Here is a 25280-nt window from a genome sequence, read left to right as displayed (position 1 = left end):
CCATTTTATAGAAGCATTGTAATACATGCAGGCACTCAGACACATTGTGCAGATGACAGCATATATAACATTTAAAAAAAAAAAATAATATTTACCAAACCAGTTGAAACAGATCAAGATGTTATTCTCAGGAAATGTCAGGGAATCTTTAGTTCCAGTCTTTGTCCCATCTAAATATCCCTGTTCCAAGACAGATTATGCACTGCTGGCCTAAAAGACCAGGTTATGAGACAGCACAGCTCTCTGTAGGTCTCATGTTAATTCAAAACAAAAATCCTCACGTGGAATGGAGCCGTTGATAATGCAGTGATAGGGGTTATTTTTGAAAAGGCAGATCCCATTTATTGTCACTGTCAGCATAACATCTGTAAATGTTCAGCTTCTATTAGAAAAATAGCTATTTGGAGAAAAGCTGTTTCTGCTTGAAACAGCAAAAAGCTAAAAACAACGCCCTCAGTTTGAGCTTGAAAAAATGATACACATCTTCCAGACTGATAAATGAAAATTTTAGACTTGTACTACCCATTTTTCTGAGATTATGTAAGATATTCTGGTCTTACTAACATGGTTGCGGTCTTCAAGTTTCTTAGGAGAGAAACTTTTCTGAAATTCCTTGGAGTTTCAGCCTATTTATTCATACCAAAGTGAATTCAGGAGTATTACTCGTTAATGCACTGAAGACAAAGCTGGGAGCTAGCAGCCACTTAGTTCCAGTTCCAACCATATCAGTGACTCACTGTGTGGGTTTGGGACAGCTCACTGTCTCCAGCCTCCATCCTGATCTCAGTGCAGGAAGGTTCAAGTGGTTGGGTAGGGCCTCACTGAAGACAATATGACCTATACCTTTGTTTCTTCTGCAAGAAATGTCCTTAGAAATGTCAAGATAGCACACACCAAAGGCTCATTGCTAGGAGGTTTAGTTTATGACCATGTTAAAACTGGAATCATGGACATCTCTATAAATTTATAACTGTATCTATAGTTAAAGCCAACAGACTGATGCAAAGGCAGTCAGCAGCTTTCCACAGTGCTAAATCATAAACCAGCAGAACTGGTATTAGTTTCTATAGTGTGAAAGACTTACCAGTAACCTAAACTAGGCTTTTATCAAGTGTAAAATTAAAATAACCTAATCCTGAAAGAGCAAAAGGATCCTATTTTGATATGAACAACAGTACCCTTTAAACACCAAGATCTAGAGAAGCAAATAAAAGGTAACTTTTGAAGTAAGGGCAATAGTTGTAATTCAGTTTGAAAATAACTTTTGACTGCCACTGGCTTAGGCTTTTTTCACTGCCCCTGAATGATTTTTCATCGTCCCATCCAGGAAATTAACCAGATTTAGGTAAATTCACCTTGCTTCTGTCAACTCATGCCGAGTTCAAGTTATATTTCTTACAGTGGCAAACTCCTGTGTACCTTCCTCTTGCTCGAATTTTTCCTGAACTACTTCCTACTGGCCTCAGTGAGACCCTGATCAGTGTGGAGGTGCAGGATAACCTAAGATCAAAAGGTGCACAAATTGTACAAATGTTAGTGGTCATATCTGAGGAAGACTGGGCTAACTATTCAGCTATGATGAGTCATTAGAGTTTCATTAGTAAAATAATTAATCTTCCCTGAAAGTCCAGAGGAGGATATTTGTAGAAAACACCACAAGAGCTATAAACATGAGCCTCCCAAAAGGCATGAAAGGGGAAGCAATGGCAGACAATGACACACTTCCAAGCTCCAAGCCAAAATTACACTGCTGGCTCTGCCAGTGAAGAATACAGCTAGCTCAAAGAGTAGGAAACAGTTAAAAAGACATAAAAGACATTCCCAAGAAAGAAGTGAAGACTCAGTTGTCAGGCCCTCTGTGGAAAGACAGGCTGCCACAGAGGGAGATTATGGAAAAGGAGTTGAGAAGGTGGGTGTTCCCCATTTCCTTACACATAGGCAGGCATGTGCATACATTGATTATTCTGAAGATCTGTTTTCACTTAAATTATTATGTTCTATGTTACTAATATTTCTTGTTGTAAGGACTATTTGGACACTTTATAGTGTCGCTGCTCTTAAGTGCAACCAAATGCACAGAGGCAAACTCAAGCCATGATCTGAGAGTGGGTAAGGTGGAGGTGACAAAGGGACATGCTGTGCTCTTGAAGAAGCCAGGTGGTATGGTTAACTTCATAAATGTGATGAGACTAATTTTCAAGCTTACTGTGTGCTAGGCTTCTGTTCTAGAGTGATGTTCAAACTATCTCATTTAAGACTTTTCAGATGCTTCTCAAACTTTCTGTCAATAAACCACATTTGGTTCATATACTATCAACTCCTGTCCCAGCTCATGCCAATTCTGGCTTAAAAGTGAGTGTGTAAGTTTCATAGGAAAGATAACATCAGCTCCATTACATTTAGCAATTTTTGCACATTACTTATTTTCCCAACTAACTTCTTGATTTTATCTGAATGAGAACATAAGACAGTATTCTACAGCTTCTACAAATACTTAGTAAGAGTGGTCATAATCAAATCTGGACAAATATATCTCCTTAAATACTGGATTTAGCTTAAGTATTGCTTGCATTATTTCAGAAAGGATATTCTTCTAAACAATCCCAAAACCAAGGAAACATGTAGGGTATAGGCAAAGAGGCCATCCATATATTAGTTAAAAATACTTACAAGTGAATTCACAGTCACTCACTTGCCAAGCCCAAGAATTAAGGTCTCAAAATCTACTACTTAGTAAGATTCATTGAGTCTAAAAACTGTAATTGGTAACAAAGAAAGTAGTTTCTTATTTCCATCATAATAAAAACTCTTCTTCAGCACTTACTCCTCCTTCTACCTCACATTTATTGTGAGACAAACATATACAAACTATGATTTAGTATAAGGACAGTCTGTAAAATGAAGAAGCAAATTACACTTTGACATGCACACAGTAAAAAGGAACCAGACATCCTTACAAATGCGAAAGACTGAGTATCTTTATGTACCTTCTAGACCAAAAGTGAGCCTGGCCACTACCTTCTCAAGGCTTAAAGACTTTCTGTCATCATTCAATCCACTGATGGGGAAAGCCACTTTCCTGCCACTAAACCATACTAATTATGTCTGAAGTATCTGTGGCAGATTCATTTCCTCCTGGCTCCATCTAGGCTTGGTAGCCTTACACTTCACAAGCAAAACTGTGACGTGACAAGTGTAAGCACAGTGGGAAGGCTGAAAGATATGCCATAGACAGCAGAACTGCTCACAAAAACTTCAATGATGAACTCAGACATTCCTTCTACAGGTTGACTGCATAGTTTCTGAAACCCAAAATGCATTTTTATGCAGCTATTCTGAACTTTTTAACAAAAAACCCCCAAAGCTAAGGCCAATATCCTTACACTACTAAGTACTTATTATCAGATAAATAAAATGGGTGCTACCAAAGTATTTTATGTATGCTTCTCTGGGTTGGAAAGAACACATTTGTAATAATAATAGCAGTACCTTCACAAATAAAAATTAATTAAAAAATCCTAAGTAAAAATATCAAGTGCCAGACATCTGTAAGATTTCAAGAGCAGAAAACTTTTAAACAGTGTTTTGAAAGCTCTTCGAGTAATGTGCCTATGTTTTCTTCTTTGACTCAGTTACTAAAATATAAAAGGGTTTTTTTTGCTAAAAGAGTTTAGAAAAACAAATAAACAAACAAAACCAGAAAAGAAAATCACATTTTCCAGCATAGAAGTAGAGCAAAAAATGTGGAGTTTTTACTTTCGCTCCAACAAGGTTGAAGTGATGACACAGATATGATTCAGTAGCTGACTGCAAAGACTTTATACAGATAAGAAGCACATTGTAATGTACCTGGTCCCATCAAACTGACTGATGAAACCTAAACTCTGCCTACCAACAAAGAGATTATGTATTAGACTGTTCTCACATCCCTGCCAGCTCTTTGCGTGGTTACTTCAAGGACCACAAAGCAGACAATGGCTGTCTGAAAGACACAGAGGACCAAGGACAAATGGATTAAAATGTTTTAATCTGGCTATTTAACACAGACTAGCCTGTAGCAGGACGCTGAAAAAGGTCCCTCCTCTATCAACAGTGTAGAGCACACTTTGGGGAATACATTTCAGATTTTCTTCAGTATGCATCATGTCAAACCCTAAAATAAGACTTTGAGGCCAACTGAAATTGGCCAACTGAAATTGGCCAACTGAAGTGACAGAGCTTTCCATTTGCAGTCTTACTGTAATCCACAACACTTCAAAACATACTGAAAGAATTTCAGTTCAGAAGTACTCCGTTTCACTCAGTTCTATCTGGCAATCATATTCTTCTTGATCTAGGGATTCTGCTCTTATTTGTGCAGAACTACACAGATATGGAATAGTTTTAAAGTGGAAAACTCCAGTGTTAAAGAAAAATTCACTTTGAGAATGTAATAACATAAAACATTAAACTGTTATGGATGGCTATGATTCTAATAACATGTAAATGTGTGTATACCCACTTCAATACATTTCCTGACTTCTGCCATCAAATTAGGTTGGGAGTTTTTCCTGTTAAAGCAACCTGTATTTTAGGCTATACCTGGCTACCTTCAGGCAAGATGGAGATAACTTTTCTACAGTCTTTGCGTATGAAAATTGAGGTTGCTCTAAGAAAAGACAGTCATCACCTCCCATTGTTCTTCTTGGAGCTGAAGCTGGGTTGTTTTCCAAGAAGCTGGCTGCATTCTGGGCTATTTGTTTAGAAAATTCAACAGGAAGTGATAAGGGAAGGGAATAAGACTGGAGGAGAGTTAAAACCTGTAACATAATCAGCAAGCAAAGGAAAGGAAACTCGTGAGATAATGGAAATATGAAACTATATGCTTGCTGTAAAATATTCTTAAGCAGCAAGTGGGTACAAAAAGAAAAAAATGCAACCTGTAAAAAAAAAATGAGAAAAGTCTGTGAAGAGACTTCATGGAGAAGGAGACTTGCCTTAAAGAGGATATGGAGACATACCCTGGTCAGATGATTTGCTACATTTGGGTATGCTGGGGCTACTACATTGGAAAAAATTGATAAATTACAAGATTGACAGTATAAGCAAAGATTAGGATTGAGTGAACAGATCACTGGAAAAAAGATTGAAAAAGTGTATGTCATCTGGAAAGTCATAGTGCTAGAGATCTGCAGTGCAGGAAATGGAAAAATAGGAGGCCTTCAACTTTGCTGCATCTGGTGAAAATAATATCACAAGATGTCCATTCATAATTATGTAATGACTCAAAATGACTGCAGACAAAGTGAGGATTTTCCCAAAAATGTTAAAAAACTCCAGATCTGAGACTATTCTCTGTATTCATACCACATTATGTCATCTCCATGCACTAGTTTGGCAATCTCTCAGCAACCAAGGAATATATTCAGTAGTTCCGGATCAGTCTGGGTTACAGTAGGTTTTTAAGTCTTTGTAATAATCTCAAACTTTTGGGAACTAATTTAATGACAAATGCTATTCATGGGTAAAATATTCCAGTATTTTATTATAGCTCAAATGCCAAACTAACCACTTTGCCTAGGAATGAAAACATTTCACAAGTACACAAAGTGTAGCAACCCTTGTCAAAAATTCTGTTCAAAATCTTTAGTGGTGGTTTTTGTTTTGTTTTTAACCCCCCACCAATACACAAGTATCTATTGTATATGTTGAGCTCATTTTTATCACAAGCAATTGTCATTCTGTTTCTCAAGAAGTGGTAAATATGATAGGATTTCATTCCTACTATATTGTGTGTCATGTTTTTTTTAGTACCACACTATATCCTAAACTCTTCATGCTGAGTCTGACACTGCAACTATGAAAACAGGCTGCAAACTTCATTATGGTGTTTATCTCCATTTATGCACAACACACATACTAGGATGCAATGTAACATGCCAGCATAATACAACATCATCAGGTAAATAAACTGCTGAAAAACCCTTCCACTGTCTATGTGGTGGCCTTCTGGAATCTGGCCTCATGTAACTCAGAAAAGGTCACAGGTTTTGAGTTAATTTTTCACTAGATCAAGTTTACTACTTGTATGCACCACCTGACTTACAGTTTCAAATGGAAATATTTGTGCCCGCCTTATAAAACACAGTATTAATTAAAAATGTTAAACTATTTGAAAATAACTTACACCAAAGATCTACATTGAGAAACTTATTTCCAAATGCTTTATTTTTCCCAAAATTTTCCCCCAAAAGCAATGTTATAGATGAAATTTATTGCTCTCCTTTAACCAAAGGATTGCGTTTTCATCGAGAAAAGGACTAGTTGCCACAAGCGCACAAGGAGGGGGGGCAGGAAAAAGTACTGCAATGTTGGACAACCTTTCTCAGCTGGACAGCAAATTGTGTCTCTGTGAGGCACTGCTTCAAAGGACAGTTCCTAGCTTCCAAATCTGTCATGCATTTGGGCCTCATTTAAGTAGACCTTGTAACACTCTTAACAGTATTTTCTGATCAGAAAGCTATTTCAATTAAAATCTTGAAATGCTCTAAAAATTGAAGATACTTTTAATTATTCAATTCCAAGTCAGATAAATGACATTCTGTTTTAAAATGTCATTATGAGTTGTAAAACCAAGCCTACCAGTATGCAATTCAGTCTAAAGAGTAATAAAGACATCGAGATTAAAGTTCTCATAAAATGCATCTACCCACATTTACTAACATTAACACTTGGTAATTTTATTTCACATTAAAGCAGCATGCCAAGCAATATGTGTCCTTACTAAATAGATGCCATGTTCTCATAATTTCTCTCTCATGTTGCCACTCCGTATACATTTTTCTTCTCTGTCCTTCCATCTCCACATTGCTTTGCAAGAGCATATTCCCATGTCCTCTGATTTCTCACTCTCAACTCTGACTCACTGGTTCCTATTATAAGTGTTAACAAAATATCCCTTAAATTACTGAGAGGACATTGCTTGTGCTATGGGATTCAGTGCCCTCCTCTGCAAGCAGAAGTGGCAGCTTACCAATATGCTCCTCACTGTGCAACGTACAGATATCCAATGCCAGACTTTAAATTGCTCAACAGCAAGTTTTAAATCATCCTGCTGAGGAGTCTGTAGGGAGACATACCAGTCTTTCTGCAGAGGGAGATCAATGAGCTGTGGAGACATGCTGGCCAGGAATCTCCCTTTCATCTAGATATACACAGTGTGACACACCAGGTGCCAGCTTAGCTGCTATTCTTACGGGAATGGGCAAATTTTACATTTGAGGTATGAGTGCATTTTTTTGAGTTTGTAGATTATTTTTAATGTGTCAAAGATTTATCGTGGGAGTTAAAGGGTTGAATAAAGTCAGCCAAATGAAATTCTCAAGCTTAGTGTGATGCAAGATAGCAGAGACTTACAGAATTTTATCATTGTGTTGGTCCTGCTTATGAACTCTCCTCTGCTGACACCCCTGACACAGTGACATGCCTCTTTGTAAAGGCAAGGGCCAGAATGAGCTTGTAAGCAATATATACCATATGCACACATTTACAGGGAACCTCTATCTGTCCCTCTCTCTTTCTTTCTTCCTCTAACTGCCACCACTGTTTACAAGTACAAGGCTTTTTCCCTCGCTTAGATGAATATTTACAAGGTTGCCCAGGCTCTCTGGAACATTAAACATGAAGGAACAGAAACATGTCTATAGCTGAAGCAAACAAACAAGTGTCAGTACCTCACTTTTACCCAAAGAAAAGGAAGATGGAACTGTTCCCTTCCAAACATGTTTCCGCCTCATTAGTGACTTGAACCAGCATCTAAGGCCTAATGATATTAACCTTTGACAGCAATGTAACTTTTCTTTTAAAAAATAAAGTTCTTACAGAACTGACAGCGTTTTGTTACTGTGATGAGACAGGGCATATTTCATAGCTGTAAAGAAAAGATGAATTTGTAGTCCTGAAGGTGGATCATTGCTGTCCACCATTTTCTGATAAATCATTATACTTTTATACACCAAAGATTCACAAATTCCACATTTGATTGCCATGCTGAGCAGTTCCTTAACTTATTTTTACTTTTTATTAAATGGATCATAAACTTTCAAGAATTCACTCTGTATGGTTATATTAGGTGCTGCCTTTTGATCTCTCTTATCCTTTCTGTTCCTAGGACAGTCTACCTTTCCCTGGTTCCTAGGAAAAGCAGTCAGGTCTGGGCTATAGTTCTGTAGACCCAATGGTCTCCTAAGAGGAGTGTGTCCAGTAGAGCAAGGGAGGTTTTCTTCCCTTTCTACTCTGCCCTGGTGAGACCTCACCTGGAATATCGCATCCAGTTTTGGGCTCCTCAGTTCAAGAGGGACAGGGATCTGCCAGAGAGAGTCCAACGGAGGGTTACAGGAATGATTAAGGGACTGGAGCATGTGCCCTGTGAGGAGAGCCTGAGAGCCCTGGGGCTTTTAGTCTGGAGAAGAGAAGACTGAGAGGGGATTTACTAAATGTTTATAAATATCTGAGGGCTGGGTGTCAAGAGGGAGGGGACAGATTCTTCTCGGTTGCACCCTGTAATAGGACAAGGAATAATAGATAGAAACTACAGCCCAGGAGGTTCCACCGCAACATGAGGAGGAAATCCTTCACTGTGAGGGTCACAGAGCACTAGCACAGGCTCCCCAGAGGGGTTTTGGAGTCTCCTTCTCTGAAGATTTTCAAGACTCATCAGGTTGCATTCCTGTGCAACCTGTGATAGATTCTATGGTCCTGCTCTGGCAGAGGGGCTGGACTCAATGATCTGCTGAGGTCCCTTCTAACCCCTAATATCCTATGATTCTTTGCTGGCTGTGAAAAAAACCCCAGCTACTTATTTCTCTCACAAAAATACTAGAGTGGAATAGAGCACTCAATATTGAATCTCTCTACTTAGAAATATATAAAAAACACCAGAGTGTGTGTGGGTGTAAATAATGACAGAGATTAATGAGAAAAGAGTTAATATATGTATATGTAATTTCCTTAGAAGACACTTTCTCTAAGGAAGAAAAAAAAAAGTACTTGAAGGTTGGGGGTGTGATCCCTTAAGAGTTTTCCCAAGAAGATGCAACTTTCATACAACTGATACTGCAGCTGTGCATTATCTGACAATATGCATAGAGAGAGCAACATGCAGTAAATTAAATATATGTATAGATAATGAGGAATTTTTCCCCAAACAACACTGAAAAAAGTATTAGGGGGTATATGTCAGATCATCTTGGCTTTCTTATTGATGATATGTAAAGTGTAAGCTTTACCGTATCTTTCAAGAGCTTCCAAAGTATGACTGAAAAGCATAGATTATAAATGTTAAATATATAATGAAAGGACCATGTTAACAACAGCAACATTTTAAAACTCCAAAGATACCCTGTTAAGTTTGATTGTGGTTTCCCTTTTGTTGCTGTTTTGAAGGTTGGGTTGAGTGAGTTTCTTTGGGGGGGTTATGGATTTTGTTTGGGTTTCATTTCATTTGGTTAGTTGGGTTTTGTTTCTTTGGTTTTTGTTGTTGTTTGTTTTGCATGTTTTTAATATTTGGTTGGGGTTCTCTTTTTGTGGTGTATTTTTTTGGTAATGCTTCTTGATCAGAAGTTATATTAGAATATTTTCACTGAAAAGGATACAACTTTAGGATAGACACAGTATCAGAAATTTCAGCCTCCACAAAACATTTTTGAGAACTTGATAAATAACCCAGATAACTTCTATTGCAATGCTCGAGTTACCCTTGACTGCAGTGTGCACACACACACACACAAAAGTACTGTTTGGAAAACCTTTTGACAGATCTATGCTTCCACTGTAATTTTTAGGTGCATTTTTCTTATTATTGCTACTGTATTCAAAAGTTTGCCACACATAATTTTCTCTGCAGCTGCTGTTTTCCACTTCTGTTTTATTTCAAGTGAGAGAACTGTGTGAAAGCATCAGAAAACTTCAGAAAAATTAATTTGTTTTTAACCTTCCTCCGTTTTTCTTCCTTTCCCCTGCCATCTTCTTGTAACAAAATATGACGTTTGACATTGCATTGTTTATCTTTTGCATATAAATGCCAGGCAAACCAATATACAAGTCAGAAAGCTAAGTGAAAGGTGTTTAAAATAAGAATTAGGTGACTTTTTAATCAATTGGTATGAAAAAGTAGTATCACCTTAGGAAATACTATCTAGGAAAAGCTTTTGGGTAAATTATTGGAAAACATTGACACTCATATTGGCAGAGCCTAAATACAGGAACGGCCTCTATTAACAGTCCATATGGAAACCAGGATATAAAATATTCTAGAAACATGGATCACAGCATAGAACAAACACAAAAGAGGATGGAGAGAACTCAAAAAACTTGGTAAATCAACCAGGCTGTGAGAGAGATGATCAAACTAAAAAATGAAATTAAAATAAAGGTGTACAGTTTACAAATAAAATATGCTTCATGAGGCAGCAACCTGGTAAATAATTAGCCAAAGGTGGCATGCTGCAGTACTTCAAAAAGCAGTCTTACTGTATCTGTCACCTATTTTGGCACCAATGAAATTTAGTTTGATGATTGAAGTTCTATCCGCTCTTCTACTTTAGCAGCAGAACCCCCCAAAACTTTAATGAACATCAACTAAAGAGGGATATCTAGGTTCTTGAAATAATAATTTTTATTTTGGTGGAAACAGATGGATTTTAGATTTGTCGCCTACAGATCTGTTGAACTAGGTGGAGATTTCATATTTGTACATCGTATTTGTATATTCTTGCACCTTCAGGCAACACTTTTCTGTCAATATTTCCCCCTTTCAATTTCTCAGTATCAAGACACCTCCATATCTTAGCATCTTATCTTTCACTAAGGAAAGACAAAATTTGAAATCAAGTGAAAAAGCCTAAAACTTCAGATATCAGGTTGAGCTATGATCAGTGGACTTTCCTGATAAAGACTTTGATCAGTTGTTTTACAAAAGAAGAGTCTTCATTTTCAGCAAAATATTTTTTCTTACTTGAAAAATTGTTATTGCCAATTTGACCAAAGTATTTTAATTCTTAAAAGCCAAGAGAGATTGGCTTTGCCAAACCTGAAACAGCACTGTGCCAAACTTTTCTCAGAGGTGAGCACAAACCAAGACATCAAAAATTTTTGAAGTCTAAACCCTGTCTCAGCTGAACAAACAAAATCTATAGAGAGGAAGATTAAAACTTGATGAGACAAGTAAAAATTAAAATTCAAAGCAAAACTCTACCTGTGGTTTTCGGATGGATCATTTTCAGTCTTAATCTCAGTGATTTGTGGAGTGCAGTTTACAGTCCTGTTTGTCCTCCTGAAAGTCTCTTTTACTCCCATCAGCTCTGAGTCTGTATTTGGGTTAATTTACTGTTTTTCCTATTGATGTCTGAGTTGCATTTCTCACTGCAGGCCCTTTCCTACTGTTCTTCCCATTCCCCATCTCATCCTGCATCTAGAGCATTTTCTAGGTTATAGATGCTTAGTTCCTTCCAGGATGAAAACACCCTTACCCTAGATGGGACTAGTTAGCAGCCACTTGCTTTCTCTGCTACTTCCAACACATCCCCTTTGCATACCCATACACTGAACTGAAAGACAATGAAATGATTTTATCACAATCCCATTCTTCCCTTGAACTTCAGACCTATAAGAAAATAGGAGGAAGAGGTTTTGTGCTTATTTATCTAATGTCTTTCAAAGAAAAATATTTTGCAGCAAGAAGTCTTTGGAGGATTTTTGTTTACTTTTAGAAAAATAGCCTAGTATTTTGGAAATGAAAGGACATTTTACTTAAATTATTTTCTATAAAAATACAAGATTAAATTAACTTGTATTAAGCTAGCAGCTAAATCCCTGCATAGAAACCCAAGGATAGTATTTAACTGTCAAATCAATTACAAAGAGATATACTTAATTACATAAAATTAAGTCAGACAGTCAGTAAAATGAAACAGATCCCTAGAGAACTGCTGTACTGTGCTAACATTTGCACCACACTCTTGCAACAGGTTAATCCAATTTTCTTAACTGTGAGACTGCTCATTCCAAAATGCATCCATTACATTAAACATATATAGTATACATGATATTGATCACATATAGATATAGGTGACAAACGAAAAGTTTTTTAACTTCCTAAACCAATAATCTGATGTCTCTGAAGATTACATAGGGTGAGTAATCTTGTAAAAGAGGCCTGTTCTCGTCAATTTACCAAAAATGGATCAGTATCAACCATCCAGTGACCATAAGGCTTTGATCTTTTTAAGATTGAGGCTCAGAAGTAGCTTCATTATCTGTATACCAAGGTTGCTCAAGTTGCTAACAGATGTAGGATTGGATAACAGTGTTTACAGTTTTCGTGTTTATACTTGTTTAATTTGGCCTTATATGGCATTTCTTACTGATTTAATTTTTGGCACAATTTTTATAAACAAAGGGTGACCACATCACAATATCTGCATGCAGATGAAAGCAAATGCCAAAGCCTTCCTAATACATGGACCAGACATTACGGCTACTATTTCAAAATTACTGTCTCATTTCTTTATGCTGTATATACCACTTGGGCTCACGTCTGTGGCATGTGATTTGCAATACCGTTCAGTCTGAGTCTATTTTAATGCAGGGTCAACTGACTTCTCCCCCCCCCATCTTCCTGCTTCCCTTCCTTTTCCCCCAGCTACACTGGATAAATATTTACAATATGTCATGTCTTAATGCCTTGACTATAGTTTCATTATATATGCTAATGGAAAATCTTGTAATCACTTTTTAGACTGAAATGAGCCTCCCATTTCTTAGATTCATAGTGGCATAGTAGTTACATAATGTGTCAAAACCGTTTAGATAACAAACCCCAAAAATCTTTAACCTGAATTGATATTAATGTCTCATTCAAAAATTATTTGGGACAAGGGGAGAGAAGTTAAAAAAAAAAAAACACACACCAAAAAAACCCACACCAAAACCCCAAACAAACAATGACAACAAAAACAAACAAGCAAACAAACAAAAAAAAACCACAAAGAAAGAAGATCTGAGAAAACTCCAAAAGACATTCAAGAGGTTGTGTGCTAATAAAGTGAAGCTGACTGGTTTCTCTGCAATTAGTCCCAATAACATTCTCTGAGAAAAGCCTTTCAACGAACAAACAAATGTACCTTTCTTGGAGAATAAGTTTGTTTTCCTTTTTCCACAAGTCTTTGAAGTCAGAACTGAATTCATGCCAAATACTGAAGAAAGAATGTGGGGACACCTCTTTCTCTCCCATTTTTGGTTTCATGCAGAAATAGGCTGCAGTTTCCAAAAAGCTGTCAAAAAAAAAAGAAAAAAGCAAAACCAGCGAAGGTTTCAGTATCAGATGTCAAATAAATAAATAGAAAATGGTAACAGTTCTTTGCTCTTTGTATACAAAGACCTGGCATTTATCAGGTTCTGGTTTTGACCAAATTATTTTTCATTTCAAAAGCTAAAATAAGCGCACTGTCCACAACCACACATGCCCATGTAATACTTTTCTGTTGTGTTTAAACCCTATGAAGGACTGTAAACAAAGTTCACAATAGTGTAGATAGCTTATGTTGAAGCCTACACAGAAATGCCAGAACTCAAATCTGCTGTGTACCAAACAAGAAGTGAGGCAACAGAAAATTGGGCCAGGAGCAACTGAGCTAGAAAACAAGTACCCATCATGGTTCTACCAGAATGATCTGATGACTCCTGAGCACAGCAAGTAGCATAATAAACAAAAAAAGCTACACCTGATGTAAGAACAGCTGATGAAATGAAAAGGTTATATTTCTGAGTGAGGACAGTGATTACATTAAAAAATATCTGAGTTTGAAATGCTTCTATTTGATCTCAAATTTTAACACAAGTAGGAATGTCACAGGAAACTATGGAAGAATAATTTAAAAAAAATAAGTGCTTTATCAATACTTTTTTTACTTAAAGTTTTGTAAATGATGGATCTTTTAATATTTTTTCCATCTGATGCTCACATGGAAGACTGGAGAGTTGGTTATTTTACAGAAAATTCTATGGAAAGCTGTATCTTGAAATATAATGTAGATGCTTTGCTCACTGGTCTAGTACAACTCATTGACTCCTGTGATCACAGAATGCCAGGTTGGAAGGGATCTCATGGATCATTTGGTCCAACCTTTCTAGATGATAGCATAGTTTAAATGAGATAACCTAGCACCCTGTCAATCTGAGTCTTAAAACTGATCAGTGTAGGGGAATCCACTACTCTTACAAGATGATTCCAACGTGTAACTGTTCTCAATGTCAAAATTTTTCTTCTGGTGTCCAATCAGAATCTCCCCAGGAGTAACTTGTACCCATTACCCCTTGTATATTCCATGTGACTCCTTGTAGAAAGGGAGTCTCCACTGTCCTGGTAGCCACACTTTATGTACTGGTGTATGGTAATACGGTCTCCCACAAAACTTCTCAAGGATGAACAAACCCACTTCTCTCATCCCTTTCCTCATATAGCAGGTCTTCCAGTCCTCTGGTCATTGCCATGACCCTTCTCTGGATGCTTTCCAGCTACTCAGCATCTTTTTTTGTACAGCAAGGACCAAAACTGCACACAGTACTCCAGATGGGGCCTGACAAGTGCTGAGCATAATGAGACAATGACTTCTTTATCTCTGCTAGTAATGCCTGGAGTGTCGCTCTTTTGGATTGTCAACCTCCCCACCCATTTTGGTGTCATCTGCAAGTTTCATCAGGGTGCTTTTGATCCCAACATCCATACCATTTACAAATAAATTGCGGTGTTGGGGCCAGTATTGATCCCGGAGGGACCCCACTTGTGACTGGCTGCCAGGTTGAGAAAGAACTAGGTACTACCACTCTTGGCATACAGCCTGTCAGTCAGGTCCTCACCCATCACACAGGCCACCTACCTAGGCTATAACATGTCAGTTTCTCTAGAAGGAGGTTGTGGGGTTTGGGTTTTTTATGAAACACATATCACAGTTGTAATCACTTTAATTATGGGGGGGAAAAATGCAATTCCAGGTAAATGGATGAGAATGTCATTTTAGAGACAGAAGTTGTATCTTCATTCATGGACTATCGTAACTGGAGATAGAGTGCTTTGATAGTTGTAATTTAAAGTGTTTAATGATGACAATAACATATGAAGATTCAACCATTCAGAATGGTTAATCTCACAAAGACTCTATCTCAGTTCTCAAAACTCAATACTCCGTTTTCCCCAACATGAAACATAAATGCTTACATAAATTATCTAATTCCTGAATAAAAAAAAAAATTATCTGCAGCTTAAAAATTTAACAACAATTTACCAATCAAATTCTAAACACTTTCCCTGTTAATCTGCCATTCATTTTTCCATCTACTGTTGAGCCACAAAGATAAAGCACAGAAAAAAATAGGGGACAAACCCATCGTTTAATCCATTGCCCTCATACTCAAATGCCACCTCACCTGTGTGTACCATTTCTTCAGCTCTCTCAACCTACTCTGTTCTTTAAGTCAGTAATTGGTTAATAAATGGAATGTCTTTTTGTGGCTGAATTTTGTTATGGGCTTTTTTTTGTTTGTCTGCTTTCAAATGATTTAATAGATGGACAGTGATATTCAAAACTAAAAATATTCCATTTTACTTACCTATTTATATTTTCTCCATAGTTTTATACTGGTAAAAATATTGTGATCTATCCTATGGTCCCATAAAATCACTCAAAAAGCACATTCCTGGCATTTGTCAGTCAGCTGCATTGTATTTTAATTTTTCTGCCTACTTTCACTTATTTTCAACTTTTTTCTAGACTGTAAACACATCATGGAGATCTTTGAGAGGCAAGGGGAATAAGCTGTTTGAGAAATGTGAAAGAGCAGCAATGCAGCAAATTGTTATTGTTAATACACTACGCCTTTCTAATGCCCAGTAACAACACCCAAGACATCATCTGTAATACAGTAAGTCATCAGGGCACAAATCTCCATAAATCAGTTGTTTTTTTCTATATATGCAGATCAAAAGGTAAAGACAATTACTAGATTTTTTCCAATCTTACTTAGCAGTTAATTATCTTAAAGTACATTTAGAAGACATATGGAAAACTGCTTACTGTACATTTGATGCTGTCATTTTTGTACTACAAGACAAAATGGCATCATTCATACATGAAAAACAAAGCAAATAAAGTTAATCCAAATGCATCAAATAATAAGACATGCAGAGCAATAAATCCTCTATATTAGCACGCTCTTTAAATATCTGATTTGGAAATGTTTACGTATGTCCAACCAGGCATATTTCAATGCTGATTCCAGAAGGGGATACACATTTTAAATACAAAGAGAAATTTGGATGACATCGCCATAACCCCAAAACTAGATACCATCCTTTCAGATTTCAGCCAGGAAGCAAATACCTTTTCTCCAGTGCTTTTCACTGGGGCAGCCCATCCAAATTCTCCTGTTGATCCTTCAGTAGATTTTGAAACAAAACATCTGCAAATACCATTGATACTGTTTCTCACTATATGTGCAGGCACACTGACATTCTGAATCAAATAAGGAACCAGAGTTCAAGAAGGCTTTGATTCCTATATTGAAATTAATTTCTACATCATACAACCTTGGGAAACTCATCTGACCTCTCTGGGTTTCATTTCAGCTATCTGCAAAACAGGACTTTTTTTTTAAACCAAACAGATACTGCAAAGCTTGTTTAGTGTTCATTTCTTAAGTGAAAAAGCTCTTACTTTTCAATACACTTAGCAAGTGTCTTAAAAGAAAAGAATGTGCTTTAGAGAAGAGATAGCAGTCATGGAAGAGGGAAGGAAGGGCATGTGAATTATTTTCAGGGATTAAAGGAGGTAAAGGAGGTCACTGGCTTTGCTTCAAACAGCCTGACTTTTCAAGCATGATTAAAAATAAGGCAATGCTCACACTGTCTTATCCTGACATGGTAAAAGCCAGAATTCTTTAAATAGAGTTCAGGCTGGCTCTCATATACTTCATGCTGATTCTGAAGGAAAATTGAGTAACATTAACTCTCTCAAAACAATGGAAGCGTTGCTCACCACAGACAAGTAAAGAAGGAAATAAGATCAAGATAGTTCCTTTCCTTGTCTTCTAATTTTCTTGATTTAAGTATTTAATTCAGCAGAATCACTACAGACTGAGCCGACTGAACTAATTGCTTACTCTAATGTGGACAGCTGATGAATTAATCACTTGACATTTCTGTGTGCTCCCTTGTGTATAGCTATGGGACTATGTAAATGTTTCAGGGTTTTTTCTGTTTTGAGGGAAGGAAGGAATGGATGCATTATCAGCCAAACCAAATTTAATCATATGAGAAAGAAAAGAGGCCATTCACATTGCAAATGACTCATTGACAGTATTTCTAGCTAACAGAATATTTTAGAACCAACTATGGAATATTCAGGATTTTTTGTCATTCCATTCTGAAGCAGTTGCAGGTAATGATTCAGATTCAGGTCTGCTGCATGCACTGCATTGGGAGATTTATAAATGTGTACAATGTATGTTTGTATATATATATATGTATGTATGTATGTGAATGCATGCAGTAGGTTAACCAAAGGAAGAGGGAGAAGAAAGCAGCTGACAGCTACAAAAATACTTCCTTTAATAAAAGAAAAAAACATTTTAAAAAGTCAAATCAACAATACTAAGCAATGGACAGCAGTGGTTTCAGTATCATTTGATCAGGCTTCCTTTTCCTTGGCCAAACTAATAGCAAACTAACCACAGGCACAGACATGCCCTAGCTGACCTTTCTGAGAAACTGTGAATGCATGCACAAACACACGCATCTGGTTTCCCCATACAGTAAACTAAATCACCTACAAGAGTAAAGATTTGTTTCAGTGTGGATTTGAAACCAGAAAAAAATGTTTCTACAGCTTTTGTTTAACAGATTACATATTTTGGTTGAAGTTCAAACCCGGATCTTCCCAACCACTTGGGTTTGGCTTTATAAATTGCTACGCATAATTTATGTACAATTGTGATTAATAACAGATAGTAGTAGTACTGCATTAGCTTTGTGAAGCAATTGTGTTTCAGAAGCAGTGCTGAGTCAGGCAGGAGCTGCAAAGGTAAAATCACAAGTAAAACTTAGAACTAAGCATAGTCTACCAAAAGAAAGAAGGTTAAAAGGGCAGAGAAGACTATAGGTGTTTCTCAGTAATTTAAATCTGACAGGAGTTGTATTTAAAGCCTAACTGATTTGGCAGGTATATAAGCCTGTTCAGAGTGTTGTAGGATTACTTGAGTACAGTATATAGGTATACTTGCTTACCGGAAAATCTAATCATAGAAATTGTCATATTAATTCTTGTTTTGTTTTGTAAAGGAGGAAAAAGCTTTGTACATATTTTGTATTTTCAGTATCTGAAAGCATTAATGAGTGCTAGTATTGAGACAGAGTACCAAGCAGCTCAGCAAAGTCACACAAAATTTATATAAAATTGAACAGAACCAGCATAGTGGTTATTGATACACTATAAGGCTGTGAGGACATGTAATATGCACAAACCCTAAGGCGGCTCTCATTTTACGTTGACATATTTTCTTGAGGGTCCTTTCTGCACTATAGCTTTACATTACTTTCTCCTTCTTTTTTATTTATTTATTTTTTTAAATATCATTGCCTCTCCTCAGTGGTCTCTCTTGTCCTGCATAATAAGTGAGACGATACAAAAATAAGTGGAAAATAAAGATTTAAAAAGTGAGAAAATACAAAAATATCATTTTATGAATCCATGAATAAACATTCATTCAAAATATCTAGTACTTGTGCTTTTAAGTCCTCTTTTCATACCCATCTTTTTGTTTCCCCTTAATCTTTCTTAGATTAAAAAGAAAGTGAAGGTAATATATCAGTCATATGCCATCTTAAGGCAGCTGTCAGAATCATTAATCTTTTCTTTCATTTGCCAGTTTATATTGTGTAACTATGAATTTTGTAATTGTTCCTTAGAAAACAAAGGTCTCAAGAGATTTTTTTTTTCCTTTCCTCTAAAAAAACCTTGCCAAACATTTGTAATATTTTGAATCCTAAATCATCTCCCTCATCTCTAGTCCCTCGCCTCTCATAAATTCTTAATAAGCAGAGAAGTGTTTTATTGCTCCAACTAGATGAAAATTAACAGCTTCAACAACAAAAAAAACCCTCTACCTTTGAAGAGCCATTTTTTTTTTCCCAAAGCAAAAGCCCAACAAAAATCATCTAATGTGAAGAAACAGAAACTGTCTTGACAAGCCAATCTGCCCAGTTCATAAGGATTTTTACACCCTCCCCAATACTAGGAATGCTTCATATTTTTCATGTTCACCTGCAATGACCAACATTATCAGTTATACTCATTGATTAGTAAAACAAAACCACAACTTACCTATTTTATACTTTATGCCATACATGGAAGGTAGCAGATCCAGTAACAGAGCAGAACATATACTGTGACACAGTGTTAAAATTAACGTGTAATATGAATGTAACCTTGCAATTAAAACAAATATTTTAGGAAAGCTAAAGAGTTGTAGAGAACTGATAGACTTAACAATGAATAAAACTGTCACATATTAGATTGTCATTTCAATCTCAGCCCAAACTGTTATTCCAGGCCATTATTTTTACGTCTTTCAATGGGTGGGTATTTCCTCACTCCTGTCTTTCAGGAACAACGTCCCTTATAAGAGAAATAGCAAAGTAGCAAAATAGTATGGCCATAAATAATTTATATTATAGTTTTGTTGGAATGTGAATTTGAGCAGTGCAATTCTGAGAATTTATTTATTTTATAAATTAATTGTAAGATTAAGTCATATCTATTGAGTATGATGAAGAAATTTGCCAAGTCACTTCTTATGAAGTTAACACTACATCTTAAATTCATTCTTCATCACTTTCCTTTGCTGGTTTTATGTATATTTTCTTCATATTTTTATTCTATTCTCTAGAACACCAGGCTACCAGCTGGTCCCTTTATATCTTTGGTTTGGTGGTTTTGGGTTGTTTTTCTATTTCCATCATTCTGATGTAAGCAAATGCTCCGCTGATGTAATGATGCTTTCTTTTATCTGAGATAGCATAGGATTAGGTGCTAATTTACGTCCCAAGCAGGATAGAACTATCTTGGCAGACAGAACCCCTAGTGCTTAAAAAAAGCTATTCTGCACAGACTGAGTCAGCCTCCAGCCATTTGGAAATAAAAAATTCAGGAAATGTAAATTAGTGGTGGTTTTGTTATCTTCACTATATCATGTACAAAGTATTCATCAGCTATAGATCACCCAGTAATTTGGGTTCTTGTGAAGCCAAATTCTGTTATGCATATTTAAAGGTTATTTCTCTGTTCAATAATATTATTCATACTAAAATATGAATTGAGATAATACATTAGCAACCAAACTAAACTTGGGTTCTTTTTTGTCTGTGACAATTGTATTCTAACAGGCCACTCAGAGAAATAAAATAAGGTGTATTTTAGCATGACTCTTCTAATGCGTTCTTAATTTGCATGTGCTTTCTTTTGTCATTTTAAAATTACAATTTTAAACAGGTTTGAACTTCTTCAGCTATATTGATCTTAGCTACCATCCACTATAATCTACATACTTTACACAAATATGTAGGTTCTCTCAGATTTCAATGCTTTTAGTTTTATCTTAGTATGGTATAAGGTCCATGCTTGCCACCTAAGATGTTATGCAGACAAGCGGATAGCTCTGTGCTAAATTTGGCACATAGAGCATGAACATGCATATCATGAAATTATGTGCACTGGAAAGTCAGGCCAGTAACATATCCAAGAGGACACTATTTTTCTTTCTTAGAAAACACTAAGAAATAAGGTGCCAGTAGTCAGTGAAAGAATGAGTTTCGGCAGTGGTTTTACACACAAGCTCTAACCTCAGTGCTGTAAGAAACACCTAAATGCCTCATATTAAAGCCCAACTTGTCTCCAGATGTTTCTATTAGCACATCTCATATTTACTGTCTAGTTCAATGGAGGCCTTCTGAGAAGTCATTATAATTGGAAATGGAGAAAGTGTAACTGTTGTGCAGTAAAAATTGTTTTAAAACTTTTATAAGCTTTTTTCAGTTTATCAGTGTCAACTTCACTCTTCTAATCTGCCTGCTCCCACTCTATAGCTCACTTTTATAACTGAAATCCATGCAGTCAAGGTCAGAGTTATCTAGCAAAATAAGTAGTAATTTACCTTTAAACTAGAGTGAATTATTTAGAAATCACACAGATGCTTTACTGTATTTCATGTACATACTGTATTAACACACAGTCTAAGAATATAGCCCACCATAGATTAAATTCTATACACGCAGACTTACAAAAACAAACTCTAGAAATAAAAAGTGAGATGATTTGGAGTATTGTCATGTATTATTTATATTTTGTTGCTCAAGTCAAACTTCAGTTTCATGGAATAAAAATGCTGTGTAATTCTTGGTTATTATAGAATCTCCTAAGATTATAAATGTTTTCTGATGCGGTTTCATGTTAACCTCTTGGAATTGTTCTAAAGAGCATTCTTATTTCAATAGCTCTCTCAGCACACATGAACACAAGATTCCTTAATATTATGAAAAGCCAGAACAAACAATGAACAGAAGAAATCCAGCCTCTGGAGAAGACATCCAGAGTTTCAGAGCGCTTTCTTAGAGTCAATTACAAAAATATCCCAAGGAAGTAAATTGAAAGACTTCAAAATTTGGTTTGATGAAGCATCAGATTGGAAAGATCTTTGCATGCATTTTTCAAATGTTAGGCATTTATGATTGAATTTTTGACTTATTCCAATACATTCACTTAATTGAAGTGACAGTATCTTTGTTTAGCTGAGTAGAAAGAAAGAGTAAGGATAAAGTTTAAATGAAAAGATAGCAGCCACTGGAATTGGTGGAAAGACTGTAACAAATAACCATATCAGCCTGGATATGTGAATCATTGATATTCACTCCTTTGGCCCAAGAACACTTTTCCACATCTGGAGAAGTTTTTCTATCTGTCCCTTACAACGATTACATGAAGGCTTCATGGCATTTCAGTTTGGGGTAACCACTGTCCTAGGAGTTCCCTTTGGGATAAGAGGGAGCTTTTATCCTCTCAACAAACTGATTAAGATAGAACCATCTCTCAGACAGCAGCTGAGAAAAGAAGTGGGTACGAGTTATCCCATGAGTTTAAGACACAATGCAGAAGGAATCTGGCTCACTAAAACTATTTCTGAAGCTTGTTAAGGACAAGAAGAAACACGGCAATATAGCTGAGGATAAAACCAAGTAAGTAAAGAGGTAATACTATTTCCTAGTCAAAATCTCCATGTATGCAAAGCACAATGGGGTTTCAGCAGTAGGCAGATACAAACCACGTACTGTGGAGGGCTGACAGTAGCATTCCATCAGCTGGAAATTTTTACAGAAGGAATTACCTATATTGTACAAGTTATTACTGAATAGTTCCCACATGAGTTCAGGCAATGCACTTCCCTTCTGTTCTACTTTTCTATTTGCATATATGTGACATCAGCAATACAATAATCCATAAAACAAATCTTAAAACACTGCAAAGAGGAAAGCAGCCACTGTAGCAGCAAATCAACATAAGAGAACAAAAGCTGAAGCATTATCCATATTTAAGTCACCGTCATTGCAAATGCAAACACTGTACTGTGAAGTTCTTAGGACACAACTCAAGTAGACAATATGGTGAAAGAAAAAACCTACAGAACATGATCAGACGCTTATGTGAAATCAAGCAGCACTGGAGCTAGTCATACACAAGCATTTTACTTCAGCTGTACCAGCTCAAGAAGAGTATCTTGAATTTTTGAGGACCATTCAGTGAAACCACCTGCTGGACAAAACAATGTGCCATATTTAATTATTTTAATGTTTGTATTTTTAAGGTTTTTTTTTAATCCTGAATTTAAGACAACAGCATTAGGTTGGGGTATTATCAGATCCCAGTTATTTTAGTTATGTTGTTAATAGGATACTACTTTGCTGTATTGTTAACAGTGCTATTTAGCTGTGCAACTGTATTGGCACTGCAAGATAACATCCTTCATATTTTACTGTAAGATCTACGAGTTGGCCTGCTACATAAACTGTAGAATAAATTGCATAAAGATGAGTTTATGTGGCAGACTATTACCCCAACCTGTTTGAAGCTCTATTACCATTTGTTCATACTAGTACTGAATGTCAGTAAATGAAAACTGATTTGAAAACGACCATTTTAAAATTTCATTTTAAAGCATGTAGCTCAGTATCTTTAGTGGAAAAGATAATTCTCTTCCAGCAAAACTCAATTGTGCAAACACTCAAGGATTTGCAGTCATTTGGCATGTATTTTCAGAAAAGGATTTCATCTTTCATGAAAAATCAGTTACCCATATTTCAGAAGAGACTTTCTGACATAACTGAACTGCTGGCTATGTTTCCTTTACTGCATATTTACAGGTCTTGATATTGTGTGTGACATAGGATACTAAATTAGAATGATGCAATCTATTTAACAGTCTCTAAGCATCTTCAATACACATTTCCTTTGCACATCAATTATTTTCTTTTTGCTGATGCGACTAATGTATACCTACAGTCTGAAATGTATTACTATGAGGAATTAAAATCTGCATGCTGACAGCCACACAGTGAGAAAAGAGACCTAGCAGTAAAGGAACCAACAAAGGATAAAAGGCTAAAGACTGGTGAAAGAGGGAGTCCAATAGCACCGTTTTGCCTTTCAGTTAAAAGTGTTAAGAGTTGTTTTTTTTTAAAATCACATACCTTGCTCCATTCTGAGCTTTTCAGCATTTTACTTCAATGATTAACTGTATCTTCACTTTTGGAAACAATTCAAATCATTGTGTGCAGGATAGCAAGGCAGGAGTAGCATTTACTGTTTTAGAGGATTACCAGACTTAGGTGCTACGTTTCCAGGTGTTGCTTTTCAGCAGCGCCATTGTACCATACCTTCTTCTATTTCTCCAAGCGTCACTGACTTGCCTGCTAATAAACAAGTGTAAAGTTTTGTTCCTCCCTGAATCTCATGTTCAGTGAAGCCAATGGAAGTCTGCAAAGCGTTGTGTCGGGAATACATTCTTCTCCCCCCCCCCCCCCCCCCCCCCCCGGGAATTTAAAAGTAAACATTTATCTTCAAAATTAATGTCATTTGTTGCTACGGCAAAGAAAGCAACAATACAATGCTAAATGGATTATTAAAAGTGCTAAAAACAGAAGAAGTGCCTGGGAGACTGAAGTTGGGAAGCACTTTATAACATAAAAAGCAATGGAATGCACAAGCAAGGGGAAGGGGAGCAAACTATAAAATAAACTAAATAAAAATATCCTGGCATGAGAAGAGTGTTCCACACCCAGACACACACATCCTAAATTCACCAGTTCACACTTCTGTTAGAAGGCAGAAGCCCTCCTTTTTACTTCTTATAAAACAAATATATATCCTCCTCATGCATTGAGATTTACTAAAGAACAGATCAAATTTTTGTACTTGTTAAAGATCAGTGATATACACAAAACAGTCAGTGAGCAACATTTCTGCCTATCCAGCCCTCATTAGATATCAAATCAGTGAACAGTTTTCATGACTTATCACTTTCAGCAGGGTTATAATATCTAAAATGTTAGAAATAAAAGGACCTATAGGTTTTTAAGAGATTCTCAGCATACATTGCCTCATGTAAGAGTGCAGTATAAGTAAACTGAGCAATTTTCAGTGCTACTGCACAGAATTTAGAATCCAGTGCTGTATTATCTGAGAGAGAGCAGTAAGAACTGAGGATCATCTGACTGCATCACAGCTCTAAAATAAACATCTCCAATTCAATTTGTGAATGATTCCTGAGGTGTTATTCCAAGAAAAAGTTAATCATTGCAGGTAGGGTGGAAGAAAAAGATCATTGTAACTATTTCAGTGGGAGAGAGATTAGTGTTGTAGTTTGGACATATTTTCTTCTGAAATTAAGATTCTAATCTGGAAGCATTCCAAAGATGAAAACTCAATCAATAAGGGGTAATGTACTGTAAGAACGTAATAAAGCTACATGCTGTTCCTTCATAGTTATTCAGCTGAAGAGAATCAGGATTTAGCTTCACTGAATATTGTTTCTGGTACCTTTAGTCAGGTTGTTTAGCTATTGCTTCACCAGGAATTAAGTGCAAGAAAAGTAGTAACTAGCTCCTTTCTGTTTACAAACCACCAAGATTACATTGCTGCTAT

The 25280-nt window shown here is 36.3% G+C and overlaps 1 protein-coding gene across 2 annotated transcripts in view; it reads right to left on the bottom strand.

Moving 5' to 3' along the window:
• FMN2 (formin 2) overlaps positions 1 to 25280 on the bottom strand; it is a 163755-nt gene that overhangs the window by 5765 nt on the left and 132710 nt on the right. For both annotated transcript variants that reach the window (XM_054162300.1, XM_054162301.1), the window contains one exon: positions 13161 to 13310. In XM_054162300.1, the coding sequence (XP_054018275.1) occupies positions 13161 to 13310 (150 nt within the window). The remainder of the gene's footprint in view (positions 1 to 13160; positions 13311 to 25280) is intronic.

The sequence above is a fragment of the Dryobates pubescens genome, chromosome 6 (assembly GCF_014839835.1).
Source record: "Dryobates pubescens isolate bDryPub1 chromosome 6, bDryPub1.pri, whole genome shotgun sequence".
NCBI classification, from domain to species: domain Eukaryota; kingdom Metazoa; phylum Chordata; class Aves; order Piciformes; family Picidae; genus Dryobates; species Dryobates pubescens.
This window is presented reverse-complemented; position numbering and strand designations above follow the sequence as displayed.